The following is a 21,418-nucleotide window of genomic DNA, read 5'->3' as shown; positions in this document are numbered from 1 at the left end:
ATATATATATATATATATATATATATATATATATATATATATATATATATATATATATATATATATATATATATATATATATATATATATATATATATATATATATATATATATATATATATATATATATATATATATATATATTAAAATTTCTAATTTAGGGATTTACTATCCATTTTTAGCATCTAAGAATAGTCTAAGTTGATACTGGTAAACAAAAACAATAAGAATTGATTAAAAACATCTGGTTAATGGATAAATTTTTTAAAAATATTATATATTAAAAATTATCAGCACCATATAAATTAAAATAATTTTATATAATTTTAGTAATAAGTTAGGGTAGCCAAAATACATTCGTAACATTAATTGATAGATGTTTAAATCCATAGAAATGATAAAACACTATAATATTATACCTTAGCATTAATTGATTTTAATTTAGAAACTTTAATCTTTGACGTTAATAATATTTATAGGGTAAAAGAATACAAGGAATTACATATGGAGAAACTATTAGAATATTTAGAGATAACTTTAAAAGAATTGAGTTATTTCCATTGCAAATGGGAAAGTGATGGAAATAAATCTAAAATTCAGAAAACGTCAATGAATCACTTGAATTGGCATTAACATAAGACATATCTATTAATGAAGCACTGAATGAGTTACATTAAAAAATAATTTAATAACTTTATCCTAATCAAAGAAAAAATCTCCATGGAAGACATAAGAAAAATTAGTAAGTATTCATAAATTCCATACTGTGTTCTTCAAATTAAATATTAATATTATAATCTAAGAGAAATTGGTAATGAATAATACAAGTATTTAGTTTAGATCTTTATGGAAAATAACAGGGATAGAGAAAATGTAATGTTATTGAAATAACAGAAATTCTTATTGGATGCACATCAGAAGAATTCATTTTAGAGGAAAATAAAGAGATAGTTTCTAATTTATTTAAGTAATAAATTAGGAACACAAAAAATTTCATATATATAAAATTAATATTTATTCTCATTGAAATAGAAAAAAAAAATCAAAGTCTATATTTTGAGCAGTTTGTGTTGAACATCATAAGTACATTTGACTTCTTTGTAAAGTTAAATGAGATGATAAAAAATTAACGAGCCTAGGAAAGATAATAGCATAAAAATACAAAATTAGCCTGATGTCACAATTGATGTAGATGATGAAGACAATACTCTAGAATTGTCCGAGAAATGATAAATGATAAACCTGAAGAAGGATTGATCTTAACTCAATAAAAAATAAAATAGAATAAATAAAAACAATATTTTAAGAATATTTTATAGAATAATTTAATTATTTTGAATGAAATTAGGAATCTTTAGAAGGGAGTTTCATGAATTTTTTTCAGTACTTTTATATTCTTATGTGGATGTTTTTATCATATAAAAGTATACTAGAGCTAGTATTAATCTTTAATTTATATTTTTTTATGAAGTCTATCAATGATTAGGAATAAACTTCATATTTTCTTTTGCATCGTTTTAACTTACTTTAAATCAATCATTTTGTCATATTGGTTTTAAATATTCATCTTCCTTGTATAACACTATTTTAATATTTTTCACTTTGTAATGCTATACTTTCTCAAATAAAGCTTAGTTTCATATCGATCAAAAATAATATGAAAATTCAAATTATTTTTAAATTATATTTGTTTTTTGTCAATTCAAATATCAACATGAAAATTTAAATTGGGTGTATCCCATTTAAACAAACATAAAAAAATAATCGGGATGTAAGAGTTTAAAGAAAAAAATGAGCACAAACTGCCAAAAATACTCATGGTATTAAGTCACGTGCATTGTACGTGTGTAAAAACTAGTGTATAAAAAAAACGCCGGTTCCGGTTTTCTAAAAAAAAAAAAATGGGGGGAAATCCCACTCCCGCCATCGTCACTTTCTCCCCCGAAAAAACGTGGGAAAATCTCCCGCCATTTTTTTTATCTCTCACCCTCTCGCTAAAAAGCCTCCCCTTTCCCTTCAATCTCCCACCCTCCTCGGTCCCAAGTCTCGATTTCCGATGGCGAAGACCACGAAATCAAAGAAGCCCAGCGCCACGGGGAAGGGCAAAGTGACCCCAATCCAGGTCGCCTTCATCGTCGACCGCTTCCTCGCCGACAACAGCTACGAGAACACCCTCGCCGCTTTCCGATCCGAGGCCTCCGACCTCTTCTCGAAGACCAAGGGCAAAGAGGTAACCTCGCCGCTCTTTCGCCCTAGTTTCTGGGATAAAAAAAAATCCGTTTTTTTTTTCTAATTTTTTTAAGGGCTTTTTCTAGGTGCCGAAAGGGCTGTTAGGGTTGGGGGATATACTGGACGAGTATATAACGTTGAAGGAGCAGAGGGTGATGGTGGATCAGGAGAAGAGGAGGCTCGAGACCGCGTTCCAAGGGTTTCAGGACGTGATGGGGGCTTACAACTCGCCGCAGTCGCCGATGAGTTTGCCGCCGCAGGTGTCGATGGCGCCAAGCTGGGATTTCCATCAGGGAGCTGATCCTAATAATGGGTCTCCTCCTCAAGGTATAGTCGAAATTATTTGAATACCGTTGCAATTTCAAGTGTTAATTAAACTAAACTGTGATTATAAATCATTAATTTTTATTTTTCTAAAGAATTAAGCTCATTAAAATTGTTAGTGAATGTAAACAGTGTTTTAATCTTTCAAATTCGAATCTTCATATGTATTTCTTAGAAGTTTGTTTATATAATTAAAAAAAGAATTAGTAGCTGAATTTCTAGAAAACCCCAACGAATTATAGGTGGTAATGAATTTTGAGGGCAATGCCTGAGTTGTAATTGGAAATTTGTTGGTCATAACTTAACCACACATGTTTTTTTATTACATTGGTGAAAAATGGTTTAAAAGAAGCAATTTGTTGTGATCCATGTTTGAAAAATGGTTTAAAAGAAGCAATTTGTTGTGATCCATGTTTGTTGCTCTGCGTGAAAACTAAGCTGCATTTTTTTTCATATAGGTAAATCTATCAATGGCTGTGAGTATAAATCTATATATGCTATATGTAGCTTGGAAATATGGACGCGATACTTTTATTAGAAAGTTACAATGTTTTTCCTCTATGAATTGAAATCCTCATCGTATTCTTCGATTCTTTTCTTTATCACAATAGATGTCCATTGCAGGCTCTACATACTAGGATAAAGTTGATGTTACATGTTATTCTCTGGATACTGCTGGTTTTGTGTATTTACACTATTCTTATGGGAATATTGCAATGAATTTTGCGGCACTGATGTTTATATTTGACCTTTTTTTAAAAAAAATAATCATTCACAATGGATTGAGACAGTATGATAAATCGTCCAATGTGCATGCATAAATAGTTTCTCCTTGATATTGGACTTCTCTTTGTTGATCTTACTCATTGTAGCCTTTATGCTCACTTGGTGATGCCACTTCTCTTGGTGTATCCAACATATTTTTAGTATTCTTGCAAAAATAACACCTAAATGTTCACTTTTTTCTTTCTTCTGACGAGTAAGACGGTGGGTACGAAAATACTTATGTGTCATCAACTTCACATCTGTGCATATGTCTGCAATTTTCTTATGATGCCAAAAAATGATATCAGTTAACCAATTAACATTGCTCTTAAACGCACATCTCTTATTCACAACTGCTGCATCACTGATTGGATTTCTTTTATACTCTATATGTAGGTCATACCATACATAGATCTTTTGTCAATCATGCACAACCAACCATTATGCCGCCTAGAGTTGACGAAATTAACAAGTATTCAACTCCAGTGCCTAGCAAATCATCAAGTGAAAAGAGAAAGGCTTCAAGGTCTGCTCCCAAAGCTCCTCCCCCTCCAAAGAAGTATCGTATTGGATCAGCTAAAGACCCACACATGATAGAAGGTAAAATAAACTTGTAAACTAATATGTACTAACTTCTTTTGATGTTCATTCTTATAAAAATTATTTTCATTCTTATAAACATTCTTCACTTTCTCAGATATTGTGTCAACTGGAGAAGCACCATCTACAAACAATACTCAAGTTAAAATGGGGAACGATTCAGTTATTAATTCAATATCCAGGTCAATATCTCGCCCTCCAGTTCAAGGCTCTTCAGTTGCAAAAAACTTATTTAAAAATCAACACGAAGCTCGAGCCAATTCTTCTTCTCCGAAGACTCCTCCACGAGCATTACTGTCTCAAAATGGCAAATCTCTGTCTCCTGTGGAAAATTCATCTTTTAATCCCAATGGTGCTAGTAGCTCTCATAAAAATGTTCCTTCTAGCTGTGCAATAATCTCTTCTGAAACAATTGTAATAAGCCCCCTCAAACAAAAGGGTTATTTTTCTGTTGAGAGGAGCTACCAAGTTTCAGCTTCACCTTTGAAACCAAGTCCAGAGAAGGTGAATAAAAGAGATCATGTAAAAGGGAGGTTAGATTTTGATGAGGCTTCTGCTCCCCAGAGTTCAGAGGAGCAAGCTGCTACTGAGAGTTCTCCTTCAACTGATGGAGAAGCTGCAGGAAGCTTTGATTTTGATCTTCCTGATTTTGATTTTTTCGATGGCGATTTCACCAAGCTCCTTTGCGATATTGATCTTGATTGTGAACAAGTACACACTTCTCAGCAATCTTCTGCTCCTGTTGATTTCCTTCCTGGGTATAATTCTTATCACACTTATCTCTTCTTACCTGTTCTTTGTTTCTCTGCTAAAATTTTAACTAGTTGATTTTTATTCTATAAAGTGAGTGCAATCAGGAGGAAAATGTAGGCAATGGAGGCTTAGCAACAAATACAGTTACGGAAATTTTCTCTCAAAAGGACATGAACATTCAAGGTAATTTAATTCATCTTTTGCATGTGACTGCCTTATATATTTCCTTAGTCTATGTTATGTGCTGAATACCTTGAATTTTTTTTAACAGGTCTTGATACAATGACTACTATGAGAAGTATAACAAAGCGCATTATGATTTCAAGTCCTTGTAAGTCTTTTTTTTAAACCATTTTCACTCTTTTAGAAATTTATGAGGTGTCTATTAATTTGTCTAATTGGATATTGCATTAATTTATTTGCAGCTAAAGGCAGCAATAGCAGTGCATAGATATTCTTCCACTGATGACAGTAACTGATTGATATTGGAATCTAACCATGGCAGCGGAGCATCAATAGAAAAATTCTGACACATTTAGGCACTGAGTTAGATCTTGTTACTTCTCCAGATCTCTTTTGTTAATATCTAATGTGTTCATTTCATTACTTTTTTCTTTTGCCTTAACATAACTATCCATCTTTTTTTCCCCCTTACATATCTATCTGTATGAATGTTTTCTGAGTAGATATATAAATGTTTGTTGCATTTGTGTTTTTTAGTTTGTTACTCAGTTTATGTTTGATGAAGGCTTTATTACTTCAATGTATGTTCTAATGCATTTCACAAAAGTTGAAGAATTCCCTTTCTGGGTTTGAATGAAGGGATATTTCATTCTTAGCTTTAGAATGCTGCAAACAATTGATTTGTATTAGATTCAAGAAGACACTTATTCCATCATTGAACAATGTCGAAAGAGAAACATGTTAATAATCAAAGGATATTTTTTTTGGGGTCTGTTACGTCTTCAATTTCTCTGTTAGGTTCCATTAGTTATCAACTTGTAGTATTTACTCAATATAACCATCAATAAAATAAGCAATTGTTTTCTGCATTAATCTTCTTCATTCCACTCATCTTTAGATCAATTAGTACTGAATGATGAGAGGGATTTTAGGCAAGACAGCAAGAGATGCGTAATGGGAATTCATGAGAACAGCGATGAAATGTGAAATTGTAATAAAAAGAAAATTAGTAGAAACAGGGACAGTTATCAAACTCAGAATGCCAAAAGAAATAAAACTAGAGCTTTGCTATAGGGATCTAAAATATGAGACCAATAGGGGGGACAAGTGAGGTGTCCCCCTCTTATTGGATAATGAGTTGACCATCATTATTGATGGCTAACTCATTATCCAATAGGAGGAGGATACCTCACTTGTCCCCCCTATTGGTCCCATATTTTAGGTTCCTAAAGAATTTTTCATAAAACTATACGTTGCAAATTAAATCAATCAAATGATTTACAACACAACTTAAGATGAAAAGAAAACTCCTGGTGAATCTCTAATTTACATTCAAATATGCACATAGGTTAAGGGCCAAAAAGAAAAGCAATGATCCTCCATCAACCAGCAACCTTTGTTACAGCTTCGCATTATCCACTACAGGCCATTCAATGTTCTTCAATATAGAAATGGCTCCCATTGTCTTGATGCTTCCCGTTCACTTGGGTTCTTTGTCTCTGAACGAAAAACAATAATTAATTTTAGATAATAAAAATAGGGTTAGTTGCGGAAAGACCCATTGTAGTTCTATTTGTTGTGGGTAAAAGAGTCAGAAAATTTCCACTCGGGTCTAATTGGCTGATACTAAGTGGTTATATCAGCAATTATGGACCTACATGGGGTCTATCAGCAATTAACAGAAAAATGAAAGTTACTTGTTTTTATGTAACACATATTTCTGAGTTTTTTGGAGATGAGAAGAATATGCGTAAGTAGTAATATACCCAATCAGCAGTATCATTCAGTAGCTTGTTGTGCTCCTCTTTGCGTTTGTCTGTTTCTTTGGTGCTCAATGGCAACAGAGATCCACTGCTACTAGTTCTATCAGGCATTTCTGTGAATCAAAGTTCAAGCTGTTACGTGAGGAAGTCTCCTTGCAATACTGAGATTCTTATGCTCGATAAGTATAATACATACATACCTAAATTATGAATAAAATTTTGTGATTTTCATATACCTCTTAGGAGATAACATCAAATGATATACTCATATTATATAGTGTCAAGTGAGTACAAGGACACATATTATACACTCATCAATAAATTTAGTATATACAAGAATGTAAGTAACAGCTCGTGCTTTGCACAGGTGGTCTAAAACACTAGTTTCTGCAAATCACAGAGATATAAGAGATTTTACCAATGAAATCAAGTGCATGTATCAATTGCAGAATCATATATATTTATCTTTATAATGCATGTTCAAGGGATTCAACCAAACGCAAGATATTCTTATTAGAGGAACATGACCAGATAAAACATAGACCTGGTAATTTCTTGTCAATAAAAAATACCACCAAATTTACAGTGTACCTGTAGTAAAGACAGGTGAACCGAGTTGAAATAATCACAGGATAACATCAAGGAACTTCAAAATGATAATTGATCGACGAATTCCCAACTTACCATGCTACAACAACGTCGACAGAGTAATGCTTGTGAGAAGCAATTATAAGTAGACTCTGGGTGATAGCCATCAACCAAGCAAGCGTCTTGATAAATCTACATGCATACTTAACTAGTGATGGTATGCACATATTATTTTCTATGACTTCAAGTTTTTTGAAGCTTAATTACCTTTTAGAGCCGTATTTATTGTATGTCCGAACAAATACCAGAGTAAATATCATGTGGGATGAAAATATCAAATCACCACAACCATACACAACCCCCCTAGGAACTGCAAGATACACACAAAGTGAACGTCAATATAAAAGGAAATTTACCTTCCTGAGGATCTGAATTCTTAAAAGTGAGCTTCTTACAATTAATGAGAAGCACTTTAAGTACGTTTTTAGGTGGTGACATTGTGGCATTTTCTGAACCCTGCATGATATTGAGAACTTACTTGATTTAACGCACCTAGTTGCAAGATGTAATTTGTGCATCATATCCAGAGTTCTGGTATGTCATTGAAAAAAATCGGTTGATTGCACAAAAACCTCTTGTAGTATCGTCGTTTTGAACTTACTACCTCTGTAGTTTCATTGGTGCAGTTAGACCCCTTGGTTAAATTCTTTCCCTTGGTGAAATTTTTTGACAGATATTGCCCACAGGTGAAATTAGTGACTGAGGGTAAAGAGCTTAAAAAAATTTAAGTTTCGAAGGTCTGTCTGCACCAACGAAACTACAAGGGCAGTGAAAAAATCTGACAGATATTGCCCCTGGGTGAAATTTGTACTCTGATGCTAATGAAGAATTCTTACTTGGCGACAGTGATAGCTAGGGCCAGGAAGTAATGTAGAATAGAAAGTAATGATCCGCAAGAACTGAGAAACCTGCAGGTGTCATTTTTATTAGATCGAAAGCGTAATGAACCTCCAACGAGAGGAAAAAATAGTATCAATTACGAACATACAGCTAAAGAAGTCACGACTCTGCGCCAGAGTAGGACTGTGTAAAAGCATTTGGTTTTGTAAATGAAAGGATGAAACGTCCACTGTAAGAGTCAAACATAAACTCTTTGGTAAATTTAAAAACATAAACATGATTATTAGAAGAAGAAGAAAAAAATGCGAGCCCTGGTATTTGACACATCGAGAACATAAGAGAGATACTCATGCATAATATAAGGGCCAAGATACAAAATGCATACCAATATGAATGAGAAAAACATGACGCAGAAGAAAGTCTCGCTGATATAAAATTTCTCTTTCCCAAGTTCCTGCACACAAGAAGATTAAAAACATAAAACAGGCTGTCATTTTAAAACAGAAAGAAGAAAGTCTAATTCTGCAACGAATTATGATTAATAAATATAAGAAATATAAAGTCGTTTGATTACATACCGGAAGAATAATGAACCCGATATCTTGGAGAACAGGTCCAGGCCTGTGGAAATAGTGAACTCCATGAACGGCCAGGCCATGAATATACTAGGGACAGCCAAAATTATGGCATAAGTCTCAAAGTTAATCCATATGTGGGTCAATGAAAATATTTATTAAAGAAAAATGAGATGTACAAAAGAGAAACATTCACAAGTGACGGAAATTTATAAGAAAGAGTAAAACTATTAGCTCCTATTAACTCTAGTAAGTGGAAGAAGAAACATGTAGTAAAACACCCACTTAGCAACACTACATCTGAACTAATAATAAAATACAAAATCACAAAATCAAGGCATGTGTTGAAAGTACAAATTTTTTTGGTGTTGCATCTACTAACTTTGCAAAATTTGTACAAGTTTCCATTATAGGATGATCAATTGCTAAGGTTAACCATCTTGCGCTACATAAATGTCTCCACAGCAAAAGGATATTATTTTACAGATTTGTGAAAGGGGTTGTGTGCATTTATTACAAAGAACTAGAAGGGAGAAAACAAATACTCTTACCGTCGTAAATCATACTCCATTTAAAAGTAGGAGTTTGGGAAAAAAAACTTTCTCTAGACAAGACTCTTTTGATTATTACATTGCTATCCTATCATAATTAATATATTTAATTAGAATACTTAATATGTATTCATAGTTTATTTGAAAGTATAGTCCTTAATTAAAATCCCTATCATCAAACAAGTTTCTATCAAATCACATGCACTTACTTTACACATGGCTATTTATGTATGCAAACTTTATCATACATCCATCTCCTAATAGAAATTATATTAGATAAATAATTAGCTACAAAAAAATTCATCTAAGTCCTCCAAATTTTTATTTATAAATTAAAAGTTAATCGATCCACTTTTGCATAATATCATCCTTGCCTACGTTAGTCCACAATCACCAATAAAAAGGGATAAAATGCATTTAGATCATTTCAAATTCATTCAGAGATTTATTTTTACTACATTGGATATTTACATCATTTCATATTTTGAATTAACGACATGAAAGAGATTTACCGAGAAAAGTGTGAGGTCAGTGGGGTTTTATGGGAAATCCCATATTTGAGGGGGTTAAATTAATTTCAACGAAGTCCTCCAAATTTTTTATTTATAAATTAAAAGTTAATCGGTCCACTTTGCTATAATATCATCCTTGCCCATGTCACCAATAAAAAGGGATAAAGTATCCATCTAATGCTCCAATCTTTTCTATTTATAAATTAGAAATTAGTCCAAATTTAATTTGTCAGGAGTTTTATTTTTACTGCAGTGGGTATTTGTATCATTTCATATTTTAAAGTAACGACGGGATTTACCGAGCAAAGTGAAAGATGGGTGGGGGGGGGGTGATGAGAAATATCATATTTGAGGGGGTTAAATCAAAATTTCAAAGTTGAGAGGTGTTATCACAATGCCCCCCCAAACTAAAGGAGTTTCTTCGAATTAAGATAGTTAAGAGGGTTTTTTCTAAGCACCATAAATATCTCGGGATATTCTTATATTGCTTGGAGATTTTATTAACCGAAACGGGTCTTTATGTCATATCATATTTTGAAGTAACAATGTTGGGTGGCCTCACCGAGAAAAGTGTAAAGGTCAGGAAGGATTATCGCAATACATTTTACAGCAAAAAGTAAATTATTTCACAACTGAATTATAATAAAAGAATAAACTATGACATTTAACCACGTGCAAAACATCGTGCAACCACCTAGTATTAGTTCACAATCTACCGAACTATTCAAAGATTTGTTTATTTTGGCCGTTGTGTCTCTCCGTGTTCCCATGAACTCTTAACAGTATTGAAATTATGAACTTTTAACAGTACTTATTGATTTTCAGCACAATGTTATTGTATTGTACTGCCGTTTATTTCTCACCGGTCCAAATTATCCAACCATTTTCACATCCAAAAATGAGTCAAAACTGTCATACCCTCATCAATCACATTTTCAATAATAATAATAATAATAATAATAATAATAATAATAATAATAATAATAATACCTGGAATATGAGCCCCGCGAGCAGAAGCTTCCAATTATCCAAGAAAACCGGCAGTTCTACAACTACCTCCGTTGTAATCTTCCTCCGTAGCTAAAACAAAAGACAAAACAAAATTTAGCCTCAACATGACAAATACTAAAAATTTTTTTTAATAAATTGATTAAATGAGGAAGCAGAAGAGAGAAAAACCTTAGGGCCTGTTTGGATTCGTAGGGGTGAAGGGAAGTTAAGGGAAACTGAGTGAAGGGAAGGGAAGGGAATTCCCTTCCCCTTGGTTACACCCCAATTTGGGGGGTAACAATTTTTATACTATTAGGGGGTGAACCAAGGTGAATGGAGGTGAATTAACTTCACCTCCTAAGTGTTCCCAAACAAGGTGAATGGAGGTGAATGGTTCCCCTAACTTCCCTTCACCCTCATTCCCCTCAATCCAAACAAGCCCTTAGTGAAAAAGGGAGCAATATACATTGTAATTTCTGTCAAGGACAATCATCATCTGACGGTCAATCTACAATACATCCTCATAAAACGAAAAAAAAAACTAAAACTAAAACTAAAATAAAAAAAACTCCTCTAACAACAGACTCTATTGAATAACCATAAATTCTCTAAATTCCCCTATTATGATCAAGATTAAGGGAGCCTCGTTTAGAAAAGGAGGAAAAAGGTGGATGATCCTACTCAATCTATATTTATATCTAGAAAATATAATACCAAAAATACTCCCCACCATTGTTTTCATTTTTGGTCCTAATTGTTATTTAGAAAAATAATAATAATGGATTAGTTAAATGAATGGTTGGGGAATTTGGTTAATGCGGAATTGGAGGAAGAGAACTTTGAAATTCTTAACTCCACACGTATATGGGCTAAGGCCTAGTGGGCTGTAGGTGGCACAATTGGAAAGCACTATAAATGAGGACCGCCCGTTTAAGAAAATTGGAGGAAGACAACTTTGAAATGCTCAACACCTCACGTATATGGGCTAGGCCTAGATGGGCTGTAGGTGGCACAATTGGAAAGCACTATAAATGAGGACTGCCTGTTTAAGAAAATGTCTATGTCAACAGATAAAGTCTCTCTCTCTCTCTCTCTCTCTCTCTATATATATATATATATATATATATATATATATATATATATATATATAAACTTATATATAAAAATAGATTCTACCTAAGGATGGCGGCCTAAAATCAGCATCATCGCTATTTAATTTTTCGATACCGCTCCGTTGAACGTATCTACCACGTTCTTAAACCAAACATACCAATTTTGGAGTGAACCCGTCGTGTTTGACGGCCTTCATGCCACTCGACGGTCTAATTTTAACAGTTTCCGAATGAATAGAACTTTTTGCACGATATATTATATATATATATATATATATATAGTATTATATATATATATATATATATATATAATATATATATAATATATATATATATATATATATATATATATATATATATATATAATATAATGGGAAGTCGATCTATTCTTTGTATGCTGACCACAGCATAGAGACCTTAGGTGTGACATGAATAGATTATAAATGTGGGCATAAGAGCCATTCTAATTAATGAGGATGACCCAATTGTTTTTGCGTACCAAATCATGAGTATCTAAGCTCTACCTTGCTGGAAAGTACCTAATATGTGCATGTTTTCAACTCAAACGAGTCAGATGGAAGAAGGTGTTAGGAGAAGTGCTTCACGCTTAGTGAAGTTGTGTCTTGATCATTTGCCTCTGTACAAAAGCAGACGAAGCACACGCAAATTTCTAATTTACTCTCATCCCACCGTCTCTTTATAGTACCATCTTCATAAATCCATAATTATTATCTATCAATAAAGTTTAGGCCCCAACTAAACTTGAGCAGTGAACTAATCATGGACCTAGCTCAACCAAATTGGTTAGACGCAAATTGGCTAGACATTATGACCTCAGGTAGTCAAGCATTGCCTTAGAATATTTTGGAGAACACATGATTGGTTTGTTTTAATCCCCCTAATTTTTTTAATATGAGAAGTGTCAAGCGTCCCTCCAAATCTAGGGATGATTACCAACTACGTGCTGTCCACCCAATCAATTGACATGCTTCATCTCCTTTTAACTAGAATCTTCAATAAAGAAAACTTAAGATTGTTGGTATAGAGCGCTTACTTTTAATGCAGTAGGATATGGAAAATGCGATAAGTGTACCATAAGAGTTGCGCTACTATTTTGTGTTGTGCAGCGATTATAGTATAACTCTTATGTACAATTATCACTATTCAGAGAATATCGTATGAGCGTTATTTCTGGTTTTTCACTAAAAACAAATCATAATTATATTACTAATTGTTTCGACGTTTATGGTTGAGAAAATGTGACCTGGTTGCCGTGGAGGGGAATCAAATTCATTTCTAAAGGTTATTTTGATTGAACATGGCTGCTAAGTACTTACCTTCAAAATTATTGTTGCTTTGCTTGAGTTCCTTTCCTTTCCTTAATTCCCCTGATCATAGCAGCAAAAGAAGTTGAGGGGCTGTTTGGAAAGAGGTTTTTCAAAGGGAAAGGACTGGAAAGCCTGCACAAACCCTGTCAAAAGTGTAACTTTTGGCAGGCTTTCCACCCAAATCGCCTCTAAATGAGACGATTTGGGTGAAAAGCCTGTCAAAAGCTGCACTTTTGGCAGGCTTCCCCCCTATCCAAATCGCAAACAAACAGCCCCTGAGTGTGGTTCTTTTTGCTTTTAATCCTAGTGCTTCTGTTTGTACTCATGCTCTGATGCTGAACTTTTTTTTAGCATCTGCTTTGTTTTTAGGTTTTTCGAGATATTAGTGATCTCCTAAATCTTTAACAAATTCCCCTCTCTAGAGACGAGATTGGCAGTCTCTTGTTGGATTCTTTCAAAAGAAGTTTATACATGCGGAAAAGTAGGAATCTTTCGATTATGGGGAGGCATATTTAGTTTTGTCCTCCACTACTCTTTATTATATGTCTTTTTTTAATTAAGCTCCCCAAATGGCTTACCAATGCAATAGATAAAATTAAATGTATTTTCTTATGGGGTTCTGCTCAAGATTCTTCTAAGTCTAATTCCCTAGTCAAGTGGAATCATGTTTATAAATCCAAAAAAGAAAGGGGGTCTAAGTGTCCTCGATTCATAAAATTTGTCGTGTTAGAAAACAACTCCACCTTATTTAGCACATCTCCTACCTCTACATCTAAGTTCTGGCATGACATTAACTATGTCCACCAACATTTCATGAGTTTAGTCCAATGGAAGCTAGGAGAGGGAACCTCTATTCATTTCTAGGAGGATAAAAGAAGTTGGGAAACATAATGAAGGGGGTAAAACAGTTACTTTGCCTCCAACTGTCTCATGTGATGGAATATTTCTCTCAAATCTAAGGAAATTTAACTTAAAAGGACCATTTTCCAAGATGCTACAGGATTTGAGGAACGCATATGCAATTTTCAAGATTTCAGGGACTAATATGCAATTATTAATGATGCAAGGGATCTATATCTAAAACACATATTCTTAATACGGTTTTTCTATAGAGTGCCCTTGGACACTCTATAAGAGAGGAGAGAGATAGAGAGAAATGAATGAAGAGATGATCCCAATGCAAATCAGGGGGCCCCCCTCCTCATTCATTTCTCTCTATCTCTCTCCTCTCTTATAGAGTGCCCAAGGGCACTCTATAGAAAAACCGTTCTTAATAATATGTGTTTCCTCGCCGTCTTCTTCCAAATGGTGTTGGTCTTCTGTGCTGTGTTTTTTAGTGGCTGGCTTCTTTAATTTATCGTGTGTTACTTCATTAATTTGTTCAGGAGCTGTCCATAATATCGTCTTGTTTGTAGGTGTTTGGTGTAACTAGCACAAATTCATTGCTCGTACTAGCCACCTTGCATGTGCATAATGCAGGTGCTAAAAACCCCAGACACCTCATTTCAGACTCGGGAATGAGATCAAATGAAAATGGAATGACGCATGGAATGGAATATGTGTGTGAATGAAATGCTTATTTTCATTCTCATGATTATGTGCTATTAGAAAATGAAGTGGGAACGAAAATAGAAACGTGCGCATACTTGTGTATACATCTCAAGCATATTTTTTTTAAGAAAATGAAGGCAAAAGTTTATTTTAATATTTTTTATATTTTAGTTTAAAGGTTTTTTTTAGATATTTTAATTTCGTTCATTTGATTTCAAAGAAATTTTTTTCTCTTAGTATATATATCAATCCAAATATCAAGCGCATGAATAGCTTTTGTTGATGTAAGTTATCAAATACGGGGCTTATTTGTGGATTAAAATAGAGTTTGGGTCCTCGAGCTTCCCTAGATGACTAGTTCTGGAGCACGACCTTCTCTCATGCATGTGAAAAGCTCGTGAGAAGCCAGAGTTGGGTTCTTCGGTAGTTTCTCCAACGATCGAGTTTGTATTTAAACTTGAATGGAAAATATAAGATAAATAGTGAGAGGAATTATTCAGAGTTGCATAAAAACCCGAAGAATTTACCTTAGGCTGCACAGCTTCCTTTTATAGTAGATCAGAAGGACGGATAGGTAACTTTGGCCGAGACAAGCAGCTAAATCGACAGGTACCTTACAGGTGCTGGCCACTGAAGAAGGTGAGTCATCCAGAAGTTTAATGTGAAGGTGACAGCATGTGTTTAACGCTGACTATATCTGATGAGTCATAAAGATTTTGAGGGCTAGAGCAATGATGACTCTGACAGCATATTTAAGGCGAAGTTAGTTGGTTGTTGGCGTGGAGTTTGAGGACACACTACCTCTCCAGTCATTTGGCTGAAGGCCGACAAACACCCCATTTTTAGTGGTTACGCAAGTTGTCGGCTGCTAAAACAACTAGAGTTGTCAGTCTCTGAAATAATCTGCTTAAGTGGGGAGTGAGACACGTGTCGGTTTCCCAACAGGGATTAATACTTGGTTATTTTGCATCCTATAACAGCTTTTACCATTGCAATTATTTTTTAGTATTTCAGTATTACATATTAGTAGAGGTTTTGTTAGTGTTTTGGATCCATTATTCTTTCATTTTCTAATATATAAAATTGTTGTGCTGCATTTAATGTGGGAATATAGAGAAATGGTTATTTCTTCTAAATTTACCAAAATACCCTCCAAACAAATAATGGTTTACCTTTCAAAATAAACCATAGAATGAGGGAATAATCCCGATTTCTATCAATCTTATTTATTAAGAGGAGTTCTTGAGCCCAAATAATCACACCCAAACTTTAAAGTTGTTATATGGGTTGAGGGTTATTGTTTTACGGTTTTTCTATAGAGTGATCATGGGCACTTTATAAGGGAGGAGAGAGATAGAGAGAAATAAATGAAGAGGGCTCCCCCTAATTTGCATTGGGATCCCCTCATCATTCATTTCTCTCTGTTTCTCTCCTCTCTTATAGAGTGCCCATGGGCACTCTATAGAAAACCCGATTGTTTTATAATCTAACACTTCTTCACAGGTTAGGCGTTCTTTTAGAGGCCGAAACTTAGACTCGATCACATAATCGTATCAATTCTTAGAAAATCCGCTTTAAAATCGTGGCTGGTAATATTTAAACCTAGGCTGCTCCAATTTCATATCAAAGTTACTAATAATTTCACAAAAAACTCACGATAAAGATTGTGGGCTATTGTTTTCTATTCCAACTAAGGAGACACAATAAGCTTTGTTTCCTCAAATTAAGGGGCAAACACTTTGTTTCTATTCTAACATGTGTCTTTGGTGTGTTCCTAAAGTCAGAAATACTGCAGTACATAATGGGTTTTGAATTTAATGTGGGACATTACTAGCTGTCATTACTTGATTCCTTGTTTTCCAGATTACTACATCTGCACAACAACAGAGCCACCGCTTGCCTGCACGTGTGTGCTGATTGCACGTGTGACCTAATTTGTCTGTTGCAACATGGAAATATATGATGCCAATTATTTGACTATTAATGTTAGGTCAGAATAATGCCAAAGAAACTATTTTCGAAGGACCACAATTGGATATAAAGGAGTTTTCGTTTCATTACTTCAGATTTTTACATATCTTCTTCTTCTTAAATGTTAGTTTGATGTCTCTTCTTCTTTTGAGTCTCATGGCAATCAAAGTCTATGTTTTCCAAATTGTACAAAGTTGAATCCGTGCCTAACAAGCATCAAAGAACATTATGCGACATGTGAGAGGTAATAAATTGTCTTTTTAAACAAAATTCATTGTGTTATGAATGAATTTAATATTCATGAATATATTGTGAAATGAGAATAAAATATGATTTTTTTTTAGACGTCCGCACATGATTAATTAGTCTCATACCAAATATGAAAATATTTCCGCGTGGGTAAAGTCAGACGCGAATAATTTTCGAGAGAGTATCAATGTTTGGCCTACGTCCATCCATTAATTGATGCTTTAATAATGTACTTCGTAAATAAAATTCTAGCGAAGTACCTTTGATGATGTTAGGGTTCATGTCTCTATCACATCCAGAGAAGGGGATCAATAATATATTAAATTGGAAAGATTAGATAACGGAGGTGCACGTTTGTTAGGGCACGTTTGGTTCAATTTTTTTTGAAGAGGGAAGGAGGGGAAAGCTGCCAAAATGTCTGAACTTTGACCGCTTTCTCCCAAAATCGCCTCTATAAGAGACGATTTTGGGAGAAAAATCCGAACCAAACAACCCTTAGTGAACTACATGATTTTACAATTAAATATCTTAACCATTGAGAATACTTGCATAGAATTATATCTATATCGTTATTGACTTATTGTCAAGATCATGTAAAATGCCCAGTTTGAACACAGTTGCAATGAAATAATCAGTTCTATCTGGTTGATATAAATTCAATTCAACCAATCAAATACCTATAGCAATATATTAGTCAAATAATAAACCAAAGACACCCTAATTGGGGGGAATGTGCTTAAGCCATTTCCCTCTACTTGTCAAAAAATCTTGAGTGGCCCCCAAAAATCTTCTAACCTTGAAATGCCCCAATAATCACCCAAAAAAAAAAATTTAAATTAAAGTTAAAATAAACCCACAAAGCCGAAAAGGGTGGGTGATATAATTCAAGCTTAGCCCTTACTCAACTCGAACCCCTGTATATTGGACCCCCAAATGGCCCAAAGTGCTCAATTTGCTGGTCTCCCAAGCTTCCAAAAAGCGTAGAAGAAAAGAAACAAAAATTAAATTTAAAATTTCAGCTGTTGTTGTGCTGTGCACCAGTGCTCTCATGATTCACACATAACAGTACTGGGCCCAGCCCATGTGACTTTGAATCCACGTAGTACTCTCGCCCGGGCTCGCTAGTTTTAGGGCCAATTTGGTTGCTTCGTGTAAAAAAGAAAAATGATATCTACAGTATTACACTCCAAAAAATAAAAATAATAGGGGCACACCCCCAATCACATTCAAAACCACACCCTTTCTCTCATATGCTACAATATACCGGGTCATACATGGGATTTGTAGGGCCCGGTGTACTGTAACATATGAGAGAGGGGGTGTGGTTTGGAATATGATTGGGGGTGTGTCCCTGGTGCCACCCCTCCAAAAAATTAGCAAACAAACGAGACTTTAGGCGACAAATGTTTTTTTATTGGAATAGTCATGTAAAATTTAACATTTAGATATTAATCTCTGAAATCATTACAATTGTTAATATCGAAGTAAGTTATTTCAAATGAGTCCCTTCAGCCTGATGTCATTTAAGGCGGAAGGAATGTCACTATTAAGTTAGCTTATTGACACATCAAGCCAGTTGTAATTTTTATTAATATTGATTTTTCCCCCTTTTTAGTTCCATTAATCTTCTTACTGTTTGAGTTGAAAATAGAAGAGTTAAATCAATCTAAAATACAAAAACCAAATCATTGTCTTTAATACAAATTCAGACTTGTATAAAACTCATGTCCATTTAAAGTCCTTTTTTTTTTACTACTGGCAGCTGCTTCGCGAGCAAATCAAGTAGCCAAATTTGTGACTAATTTCAAAATATTAAAATTTTACGGGACTAATATTCAAAAAAGAGCATGTAAATCCGCAGCGAAACATACGGCACGCTGTCAGGACTAACAGCCACCGTCCGATCAACCACAGAACCCGGTATCACCTCGACAGCGACGGCTCCACCCACAGCTGGAATTTCAAAATAAAAAATTGCCCGTAAAATACTAAAATCCAAGCAGGGAAAAGGGAGGAAAACCCTCCTTTCCCTTTTTTTTCCAATTTCTTTTTTTTTTCACTCTTTACGCAGAAAAAGAAAATCATTTCAACATTTCAAACCCCGCTGCTGTCCTTTTCTCAAATTCGTGGCCTTTAATTTTGGCGGGAAACGGGGTTAAACAGGATCCGATGGAAGTGGCACTGGCAAAGACGCCGGCAGAGACGTCACGTTGCAGAGACGCGACAGCATCAACCGCACGTCGCGACAAAAGGGGTAACCGCCGATAGAATTTAACGGAGGGGGTTTTCGCCATTGGCCCAAGGCCCTGCGGGTTATCCAGTGAGCAATCTGGTCGGGTCCACGTCAGCGTCTGGGTTCAGATTCCAAACCGGACACGGTGGCTGTCACCGGGGTCTCACCACCCTACGATTATGGTCACCACGTTGTTAAGAGGGTGTGCTAACATTCTTTATTTCTAATTAACACTCCCCAGGTAAAGTTTTTGGCTTTGCCACCGATGCTAAAAATATTCAAAAGCTCAACTTAAGCTTTAGGTTAAAATGGGTTAAAATGAGGAACTTTTTGGAAAAATTGGTATCACGTGACAACACTTTCGATAACGTGGAACCGCCTGTGGCTATACTTTCATTTTATGTTAGCCTGAAAAATCCTTTGAGCTTGTTTAAACTCTTGATTTGTGTAGAGGGCTCTATTAAAAATGTTGTAGAAATGATGGACCATTTCGACTTGTTTCCAAGCTAGTGTTAAATTAAACGTGAGATATCAATTGATACTTAATTGGAAAATAGGCCACGTTTGTGGATTACTACAGAACACACTTTGAAGATGGATTTTGTATTAACTAAAGTTTAATGATAATTTGATATTGTCATCTTAATTTTAAAATGATTACTACTACTAATAATAATCATTAGTTTGTCGTCACAAGTTAAGAGCACAAATTAATTAGATAGTTATGAGGGTGGATTAGCAATATACAATCCGATTAAAAACAAAACAGTTGAGCCGTAACGTTTTTGGGTAACGGGATATTGACTGACCCCACATCAAAGGCTGTTCTTCAGCCCCGCAAACCACTCGTACAATCCTAACAATGGGATTAATTTAATGATGCAACAAGGGGCGCCCAAGAAGAGGCTGGTATCAATGAACTTATGAACGTATCCGTATCCGTATTCGTTGTGCTGAAAATTGTTTACTAAATTTCTATATGTTAGGAATGCAAACATATAGTGAAATATACATATACTTGTACAAAGTATCCTAATATATTGGTCATACAGTTGTGATTGTTTTGATCCTTATATTAGCGGATTTGAGATTATTTTTGACGATAAAATAAATCTAATATAGTTTATTAGATATAGCGAATACATTAATGGTAGCTATGGTGTCATACAACCTTATTATTTCAATCTCATATAGCTTCGAAGATCCATTTTGTTATCCGCATGTGTATTCGCATATCTTTTCTCTACATTATTTGACCAATCTCCAATTTTCAGCATATATGAATATAAGCTTTCTTTACCAAATATACTTTTTATTTTTACTTGTATCCGAGATCGATAGATAGATAGATATGATTATTACGAGTATATCTCTCATTACAATTGGCATCATGCCACATAAGCAGACAAACTCGATAACATATAATTTCACTGGGTAAAGAAGGTGAAAGACCCATAGCAGCTAAATTCACCTCGGTTAATTTACGACTAACCTCTGCCTGAACCGTCTTTATGACAAATTGCCTAGTTGAACATGAATAATTTAAATCGTACCATATTCTCAATAGACTATGATAGGAGATATCACCCAAGAGATCTACATCACCTATATAGAAAGATCACAAAGCTCTCTGCATCGAGTCTAATTTTTACGCGTTGAATCTATTAGATATTTATTTGCATCAAGAAGGACGAAAATCTTTTTTGAGTCCCATCTGATTTATGCTTTGCACCTCTATAGGATGCATTTTCACATCCCTTATCGTGGAGAGGGCGCAAAACAAATCAAAGCGTGAATGGACGGACAGACGGATTCTGTTAGGGTCAGGGTTCCTTAGAGCATCTCTAACCAAAAAACTCAAAATGGTATAATTTTTACAAACTATAAAATGAGATCTGATTGGAATATTTGATTTGTTATAACAAACTATAAGGATAAACTTGGAAAAAACCAAAATCTCCATATTCACAGTGTTACATTATTCCTGACGTAATACTGTAGCCCCCTTTAAAATGACGTTAAGTTTGGCGTTGGGTTGGAGGAAGAATTGACGCTAATTTTGTGTTAAAATGGGTTTTTGGTTGGAGATTCTCTTACTCGCCTATCCGTTTCAAATATTTTACTTTTATTTATTTTATTAAAAGAAATGAAAAAAAGGGTCCCAGTCCAATAAAGGTTAAGGCCCATCATATGAGGCCACTCATTATACCTCATATATTGCTGCAGGCCTAGCTTTGACAT

The 21,418-nt window shown here is 34.5% G+C and overlaps 2 protein-coding genes across 2 annotated transcripts; one reads left to right on the top strand and one right to left on the bottom strand.

The window, feature by feature from the left end:
• On the top strand, window positions 1,983-5,325 carry LOC109843525. Its single transcript, XM_020412460.1, has 7 exons — window positions 1,983-2,230; window positions 2,316-2,556; window positions 3,715-3,918; window positions 4,016-4,676; window positions 4,763-4,854; window positions 4,943-5,002; window positions 5,097-5,325. Exons 1-7 carry the CDS (start codon window positions 2,057-2,059, stop codon window positions 5,120-5,122), a joined length of 1,458 nt encoding a protein of 485 aa, XP_020268049.1. The 5' UTR covers window positions 1,983-2,056; the 3' UTR covers window positions 5,123-5,325.
• LOC109842940 (phosphatidylinositol:ceramide inositolphosphotransferase-like) lies at window positions 6,048-11,377 on the bottom strand. The gene is made up of 12 exons (XM_020411867.1): window positions 11,175-11,377; window positions 10,734-10,823; window positions 8,684-8,770; window positions 8,491-8,559; window positions 8,254-8,334; window positions 8,102-8,173; window positions 7,661-7,721; window positions 7,473-7,575; window positions 7,302-7,397; window positions 7,162-7,208; window positions 6,621-6,730; window positions 6,048-6,353 (listed from the first exon to the last, which is right to left on the bottom strand). The coding sequence occupies exons 1-12, from the start codon at window positions 11,199-11,201 to the stop codon at window positions 6,285-6,287; spliced, it is 912 nt and encodes a 303-aa protein (XP_020267456.1). The 5' UTR covers window positions 11,202-11,377; the 3' UTR covers window positions 6,048-6,284.

The sequence above is a fragment of the Asparagus officinalis genome, chromosome 5, assembly GCF_001876935.1.
Source record: "Asparagus officinalis chromosome 5, Aspof.V1, whole genome shotgun sequence".
Taxonomy (NCBI): domain Eukaryota; kingdom Viridiplantae; phylum Streptophyta; class Magnoliopsida; order Asparagales; family Asparagaceae; genus Asparagus; species Asparagus officinalis.
The sequence above is the reverse complement of the archived record's forward strand: the minus strand, read 5'-3'. Positions and strand labels throughout refer to the sequence as shown.